The 8,834-nt window shown below is 41.2% G+C and overlaps 1 protein-coding gene across 1 annotated transcript; it reads right to left on the reverse strand.

The window, feature by feature from the left end:
• Positions 1-5,895: 5,895 nt before the first annotated feature.
• LOC137736582 (uncharacterized) lies at positions 5,896-8,376 on the reverse strand. Its single transcript, XM_068475827.1, has one exon. It carries the CDS (start codon positions 8,271-8,273, stop codon positions 6,321-6,323), a length of 1,953 nt encoding a protein of 650 aa, XP_068331928.1. The 5' UTR covers positions 8,274-8,376; the 3' UTR covers positions 5,896-6,320.
• Between the last annotated feature and the right edge of the window lie 458 nt (positions 8,377-8,834).

Raw genomic sequence — 8,834 nt, forward strand, 5'->3', positions numbered from 1 at the left:
ATCTAAATGGCCCACATATTGGTTGGATAGGTCCACAAATATCCCCTTGATTCCTCTGAAGAAACTTAGGAGGGTCGTGAATAATCTTTGTAATTGAGGGTTGAATGTTCAACTTCCCCAAGGAACATGCTTTACAAATCGAATGGCCGGGATTAGATTTCAAGTGATGCCCATAAGATGCTTTGAGGATACGGCGCATCATATCTCGTCCGGGGTGTCCCATTTAATCATGCCAAAGCAGCAAAGTGTCCTGGAACCCAGCACTAGGGCCGGCCACATGGTGTCTCTATGGCTCAAATGGTTGTTATGTACAACCCACTCGGGAAACGTTCAAGCTTCTCGTGAATATGCTTTTGGCCATATTTGTAAGAAGTGATACAAAGAAATTCAGAACCATTCTTTTCAGTGGTTTCAACATGATATTGATTATCTCGAATGTCTTTAAAACTCAGCAGTGTTCTTCAGGAATAGGGAGAATAGAGTGTCTCTTTAATGGTTAATTCAGTACCATTGGACAATATTATATGGGTATTTTTGTATCCTTTTATCAAGTTGGATGGTCCTGAAAGGGTTGTCAGAGGTGCATTCTTAGGTACAAAGTTAGTAAAATAGTGTTTCTTACACAATATGGTGTGTGTAGTAGAACTATCAGCCAGACAACTAACTTCCCCACTAGTCATACCTAGAAATAAATTAATTGAATCGGTCATATGCATAAATATAATTTCATTCATTCAATAAATCAAGTCGAGAAATAATATCCATAAAATAATATCCAAAGTTCAAAACAAACCTAACCAAACAAATAATTCCAAAGACTTAGAAAAATTATCTAAAAAATTAAACCATAAACCTAGAAATTAGGGGAAAGGTTCAGCCACTCCTAGTGGGTTCAACCACTAGGGGTTAAACACCTTAAAAACATGTCTAAATTTATTCATCCATAGGAGTGGATGCTTCCTGAAAATTTGAAACCTCCAGAGTTGTAGTAGCCACTTCAGGGATTGCTACATGTGCAAAGTTGGACTCATGACGTGAATGATACTTGGCAATGGCCTCAGGGGTAGCTCGGCATATGTGTGACCAATGATCTCTTGATTCACATCAGTAACACATGTCCAATTCAGTGGAATCCGATTGAACGGTAGCTTTGTCCTTGTTCTTGAAGTTTGGGGCCTTCGGGGCAAAGGGTTGGCGCTTCGGGGTTAAGTTTCCTTCCTTGGATGGGCCTCTTTTTGGTGAACCTTGGGCCCGTGGTGGGGCTTGCTGCTCTTTCCCACGGCCACGATGGAATCTCTGTCGGTTGTGGCTATTCGAAGTTGTCGCGTGCGCTTCAGGCGTGGCGTTTAGCCGGTAGGTCTAGCTTGATGATTCTTAATCAAAAACTGGTTCTGCTTTTCAACAAAAAGAAGAACAGATATCAAATCCAAAAATTTGGTGAACTTCTGTGCCCTATATTGTTGTCGCAGGACAATATTGGTGGCATTAAAGGTTGAATAGGTCTTCTCCAGGAGATCCTGCTCGGTTAAGTCCTCGTTACAGAACTTAAGTAGTGATCGGATTCTACAAACTTCAGAGTTGTATTCATTCACAGACTTAAAGTCTTGGAAGTGTAAATGCTACCAGTCGTCTCTTGCTTTAGGCAAGAAGATGTCTTTCTGGTGATCAAAGTGATCTGCCAGGGTGAGCCGGAGGGTACGTGGATCCTCCTCTGCGAAGTACTCGGTCTGCAGTGCATCATGGATGTGTCTTCAGATGAAGATCATAGCAGTAGCTTTCTGAGCTTCGTCGATAAGTGCATCGTCGATTGGTTCCTCAATGGTAGCTCTAAGACTCTTAGCAGTGAGGTAGAGCTTCACGTCATGAACCCACTTCAGGTAGTTTCTTCCGGAGACTTCCAAAGCGGTGAAATCGAGCTTGTTCAAGTTCGACATGTCCCTAAACAGAGAGTACAACAAAACATGGTTAGTCATATGGAAAGTCATAGACATACATTATGGAACATTCGGGTTCTATAGACATGTATTGGTTTAATTTATGCACGAAAGCTACAGGTTTCATGTTGTAAGTTTTGAATGAAAACTTCGAGTTTCAAAAGCACTAAATTCGAAACTATAGGTTCGATTTAGTTATGAACGTTTAGTTCATATATAGGGGTACTTGCAAGAACACAAAATACAATATACAATAAAGTGTAGTGGACTTGTGGATTGCTTTAGGAACCCAAGTGTGAGAATCAATGGTTCAAAGAGACGAAATAATTTATTGAATCGTTAATGCCAAAAAGTGAGCTTCAGGCCAGTAATTTTAGATTAATTGTCAGATTAGTGGACTGTTGGTCACTTCAATTAATTCAATAGATTGAGACAATTCGAGGTCAATTGTAGAAGCAAAAATAATTGCAACATGCCGGTTAAAATTATTTAGAATCCCAAAAATTTGCATTGGATTCGAAGAACATAGCCCAAAAGGTTTTGGGCCTGGATGTCGTGACTAAGGCAAAGCCCTATGAGGTTTATTGGGCTCGAGTGGATGCTAGAAGTAGCCCAATCCATGGTTGCAGGCCAAGGGTAACTTTTGGGAAGCCCAGTCGTGAAGGCTAGTGTGTTAGGCTTGGTCAAGCACACGGGGCAAGCCCAAAGGCATAGGTGCGCGCGAAAACCCAGCTGTAGGCTAGCTTCTGTTTTGGGCCTAGGGGCAAGCCCAGCAGCATGGGCTGGCTTATGGTTTCGCGGGCCGTGGCTTAAGGCAGAGCCCAGCAGCAAGCTAGTATGGGCCGTGGTAGGGAACTGGTCCAGCAAACTAGAAAATTGGTGCGGACAGGTCAAGGCTTCAAGCCCGTGTCAATGACAAGCCCATCATGGCGTCAAGCATGCGGGTTGTGGGTTGGGTTTTGGACTAGGGCTTCAAGCCCGTGTATCAGACAACCCAAGTCAAAGCTTGGTTCGGTTTGAGAGGAAGCAGCAAGCCCAGAGGGCTACGCGTGAGGTCCAAGGCCTTGAGACACCGTCCCAAGGTCTGCCACATGGTGGTGTGGTAAGAAATTACCCATTTTTTTTTTTTTTTTTTTTCCAAATCTAGGGTTGAAAACCCTAATTGCTTCTAAATTAATTTTGATTCTTTGACTCACAATTCCACATAGCATATATGCATAATGCATAAACAATTATATATATTGACAAAATGTATGAACATATATATGATATATATAATTGGAAGGAAAATATAAATATAGAGAGTTCATGCATCATGGGGAATGTTTTCATACTTCAAGGTTTTTTCATATATCTTAATTTATTTTAGAAGAACCTGATTGGCAGAAAACGATTGAGAGCCCTTGAATTTGTAGAAGATAGCCTCCTCGTACGATCTTTCAGTTCTTTAGCTTCTGACAAGAACGTGCTGATAACATGTTGTAGGCCTAATTAACTAAGCGATCTAAGGAATAGAGAGAGAGGGGGCAAGCGGCAACAAGAGAGAAAGAGAGAGATTTAATAGTTAGGTGTGTGTTGTATCACCCTCTTATGCCTTTATTTATAGCAGTAGGAAAGGTATAATCCTTATCCTTATAGGATTACATCTCTTAATAGATAATCAACTCCTAATAGGTAACTACAAGATAGTCCTAGATATACTAGGATTTACACAATCACATTCCTAATCTGATAGTATTGATTAATTAAATTATTGATTATTGAATAATCTGCATAATTATTGATACTGGTTAATTGGATTGAATTTTTGTTTATTGAATAATTATTAAATTATTAGTACTAATTAATTGAGTTGTTAGTTTAATTAGTTATTAGTCATATAGTATACTCTACTATAGGATTACGAGTCTTAAGATTTTATGGAACTATAGTATAAAAAAACATTGCTTAAATCTCCCTTCAAATATTCTGGGTAGTCTTCCTTCGAATATTCCGAGTAGTCCTTTGAGTATTGATGCATTACAATCGTTCCTAATATTGTCTAATATCCATATGAATTTGGTTGTCTACATTTTTTTTAACCTTGCACTCTTTTAAATTCGCCCACTCCTCTGGCAATTCTTGACTTCACCACTATCATCATGTGATACTTTTTGCTAATGAAACAAGGGTAATGAGAAGCTCCTTATGGACCTGTTGGATCTCAGGAGAAAGAAGCTTCTTCAGAGCACCTTTAATCTAATTAATCTACAGCATTGCATTCTTGGTTCAACAATATGCTCTTCCCAGAGAAGAGAAAATTGAAGCTACTTCTGCATAACTAAAATTTGATTAAATACCTAAACTTATGCTTTTAGTCTCTAACTCTACTTTAGCTCTAAGACATTGGTTGTCCTGCGGCCAGCCTTGGTCAAATCGTTACAAAAGTTCATGTTTTCCATCAACCAATTTGACAGAAATGCAAACTAGAACAAGAACCGCATCGAAGCGCAAACTATCAGGGGAATTTCAGGAAACTAAAACTACAGGGATCAAAAGAATCAGAGTAACTACAGCAGAACTATAACTTTTGACCCAACTTCAACTTGCTGCTACATATTGCCCTGAAATTCTACGAGTACAATTGTACAAATGCGAATTATCACACTGAATTACCAATACTCTTGGATCTTGGGTTCGTAAAATACATTTGCAATTGAATTAGATACTACAGAGAATGACCTTCAAAGACTACAGGAGACGACACTGAGTGCAGACTGCACTGTTAGTTATGATTGGCAGAAACCAAATGGCTAATCCATCGTATGCTTAGCAGACTATTTCAGTAAATAGGACGCTTGAGAAGAATTCTGATAAATTGTAGCCTGATTAGCCCTTCTCTAACTTCTAATTCACATGTTGGAAAACAAAAGATAGCTTGCTTACATTTTTCTGAAAAGTAGCACTTTCCAGCTAGAGCTACATCGTACAAATACAATGACACAAACTCACTCTGAATTTTGGATGCCCAAACATCGAAAACTTCAACATGTATTTGAATGAACATTTAAACAAAACAACATAACCAAATGTTCAATGTGATAAATAAAACTTGGTAAATCCATTGATGACCCTTAAGTGTTGGTTTCCATTTTGATCCCTAATCTTTAATGTGCCATTTTCCACCCTTCTACACAATCTGCAGTTACCACATAAATGTATGTGTCCTCTATAAATAAAAAAGAAAAAGGCTGGGCCTCGACTATGGGGTTTCGGTAAGGTTCGAATAGGTGATAAAACTAAACTGTTAGCGGTAACAAACGGATAAAAGTCATATAAAGGAAGCTAATTCGGCTCTATACAAAAAAGTTATAAAACATCGGATAGAAATATGAATACCACAAAAATTTGAAACCTGTATCATGAGAATGAATGTGATAGGCAAATGTAAGAGAGATCTTTAAACTCAAAAGGAACCAATAGTGGAAGTCCAACGTTTTGAACAAGTTCACACTCTATGTCATTTTAGCATATTATTTCTTACATCTTTTTATTACTGATCACAAAATAAATTATTGAACCAATGGGTAAAGATGTAAGAACAGAATACACAAAATGCATAAAAGCCACCCGTTTTTCAACTTCGGAAGCTCAGATTATCATTGAACTACTCAAGGAGTAACTGCCTAAATCAGTTGGACATGGGAAGAGGTATATATGATTTTGTCACTATGTTTGCAGATTCACACAAATTGCAATACAAAAGGAATCAAATTGTTTCATGAAAGCCTTGGGCATTGGTGTCTTGCCAAAAAGAAGAAACAAATAAAAACCATTACAAAGTTTCAAGTTGAAAAGGCCATGTAAAACAAGTGAAACAGAAGTTTAGATGGTTCAAAACTTATTGACCATCTACGGCACCGACTTTTGTGAACATTGCCGGTAATGTCTAAATTTCAATAGATTGAGTCCTAATGCTCCTTTAGTTAGAATATCTCAGTTAAAGTATAAGTTTCATTATAATGTTTTATTTCTGTTGAACACAGTTTGTTTTATTACCAATGACCCCTTAGTCAAAAAATCTCGATTAGAGCATAAGGTTCACTATATTGTGTTCTGTATTTATTAAACAAGTTTGTTTTATCAGTGAATTACAAAACCTACACGTTCATGTGATAGTAAGATTAATAAACCAAGAGACGGAAGATAGCATGTAAAGAGAAACTTGTATATCCATTCACACAATACACAAAGACATAAAGCTTTCAAATGACCGATAACTAAGCAACAAGCTCAAAATCAAAGAATGCTACAACAAGATACAATCAACAGAAACCTCTCAAAATAAACAACAAAAAAGGAGACACAACCCTCTACTCTACAGTGCAACAGTGATTTCATCATGTATCAATTGCACATATATAACCCATTCTCGTACCTGTGATTAACCTCATAAAAGTCTGTATTACCCTCGGAAGCTGGCCGCAAACAAATTCCAGACAATGATTTAGTTCCTTGCCAAGAAAACTTCACATAAGCAACAACTTCAATCTCCTCACTGCCATCTCCTTCATTAGAATCCACAGGCATCCTTGCCCTCAACCGACCAGGAGATCCATTCAACGGAATCTCGGGGATATGCCATTTCAGTTCTTTGTCAGACCTACTTAATATAGCTTTTGGTGATACCTTCAACAATGTAGGATCAAGTGGGAGCTTTAAAACAAATGTCACATCAGTCAAAGGCGCTGGCAACTCAGGGTTTGACACATACTGTATCATCACAGAAAGTAAGCTTCCTGTATGGCGTTGCACAAGACGAACCCTCAAGGGCAGTGGTGTCAACCTAGGCAGCAGACTATACTTCAAAATGGGTAAAGGCTCATCGGAGGCTGCAGTCCTCACATGAAACAATCCGTTCCCTAGACTACTAACTCGAGAATTCTGCATAATAAACCTCTTAACCGGGCTGGTTCCCTCAACCCGGAAAGAAAATTCGGTTTCTTTATCAGCACTAGTTTTGGTAGGCAAAGTTCTCAAATAAACAACACCCACTAATCCTACTCTAGCAAGCAATGACTCTCTAAACTCAGCACTGATCTCTTCCACAATGTGCATCTCAGGACCCTTCATTTCGCTTTTTACAAGGGTATCAAGGGGAGTACCCGCTGCTGCACCACCTGCAGTGGCACCAGCAGTTTTTGGAGCATCAGGCCCGGTCTGCAACAATTCAAGCCCGCCCAGCCCTTCTTTCTTCGCAACCTTCTTTGATCCAACAAACTCAGAAGCATCCAACCCACCTCCCCAAGCATCACTAAACCCTTCAAAAGTCTCACCCAAAGAAGCTTGGTCATTCCCAAACTCAATCCCACCATACTCCCCTTCAAACCCTTCCACCGCAATATGGGTACTCTGGGTCGCCTCCGCGGGGGGCAATGTAGTCACTTCAAGTGTCGCCAGCGCTGTTGTTAAGTCCGTGGCGGAAGGATCCTTGTTCTTCTTGAACCCACTCACCAGCTCTTCAGGCTGATTAATCTTCTCGCTTGCCGCAAATGGGTCCTTCTCAGCTTGGCTCTCTTCCTCATTCTCTAAATTCTGATCCTTCTCCTCACTCTGCACCACCGGCGCCAAGCTAGCCGCCACCTCATCCCCAGCACCGATCGTCTCCGGCGGCAATTCAAACCCTAAATTGTTGAACGCCACAATGCCCGCCTCGTGTTCGACGGAAAGCGCCTCAACGGCTCTCCAATTCTCCGCCCCACGGATCTTGTTCTCAGTGTCCAACGCCGAGTGCACCATCTTGGCAATGCCGTCGCCGTGCATCGACGAAAGCATCGCCGCCAATCGAATATTGCTGACACCTCTCAGAACAATGTCGAGAGCCATGTAGATCTCGGCGTACTTCCGACTCAGCTTCTCCGGAGTAACATCGACGCCGCGGCAAGCGGTGACTATGACGCTGACGGCCTGGTTGACGATGTGGATGCACTCGAAGACGTTGATCGAGTTGTCGTGATCGGCGGTCGTGACGCCGAGGACGTAGATGGAGTTGACGAGGCGGTAGACGACCCGGTACCGAGATTCGACACCCACGATGAGCTGGCCGCTTGAGGCGGCGAGTGGGTCGTCGCCGAGGGAGGCGACGGAGTCGGCAGTGGTGTCGGAGGAAGAGTCAGAGTGGCTGTGGGAATTGTCTTTGGTGGTGTGGAGTTGTTGCTGCTTGGTGGCGGCGAAAGCTAGGCGGGTCTGGCGGAAGGAGGAGACGGCGACGAGGGCCCGGGCAGGAGGGAACCATTCTCGGGTTTGGAGCAGGATGTCGGATCCATTGGCGGGTTGAAGAGAGAGGGCTAAGCAGGACATGGTGGGATCGGATCAAGGTCGGATCGGATCCAGGGTCTCGGGTTGCGATGTTTTGCTGTGCTGTGATTCTGTGAAGTTGCGAGAGATGACGACTCGGTGAGACTCGGATGGGGAAAGCTCACAGTTTCATGGGGAAGACGGTGGTTATGGGCCGGAAGCGAATTTAACAGGCCGGCCTCACCTAGATGCAAATGACTACCTGCTGGCCCATTTAGCTCAAGCATTGATCCATCCAATTTCATGATTATTTAATTAATTTGTCTTAATTTCTAAATTAGGAGATTATTCTTCTTCAAAAGAAAAATTAGGAGATTATTCTTTTGGTCAATTAGGAAACGGAAATGCTTTTTTTTTTATTTTTTATGCAACGATATCCATCACAACGGGCTAGTCATTCAGTATGTATCAAACTCAACACAAATATAATACGTCTTCGCTATTTATGTGAGTCGAACTTTAGACATCTCACGTATAAATGAAAAAAAAAAAATTACTATGGTATAGTACTAGTTGGTTAACTTGAAACAAACTAACCTGCTTTAGTTGGGTGGCACCACTGGG

Source organism: Pyrus communis, chromosome 6 (assembly GCF_963583255.1).
Source record: "Pyrus communis chromosome 6, drPyrComm1.1, whole genome shotgun sequence".
In the NCBI taxonomy this organism is placed as follows: domain Eukaryota; kingdom Viridiplantae; phylum Streptophyta; class Magnoliopsida; order Rosales; family Rosaceae; genus Pyrus; species Pyrus communis.

What these genes read in the sequence shown, in the direction of transcription:
- LOC137736582 (XM_068475827.1), bottom strand. Translation starts at nt 8,273, where the DNA reads ATGTCCTGCTTAGCCCTCTCTCTTCAACCCGCCAATGGATCCGACATC.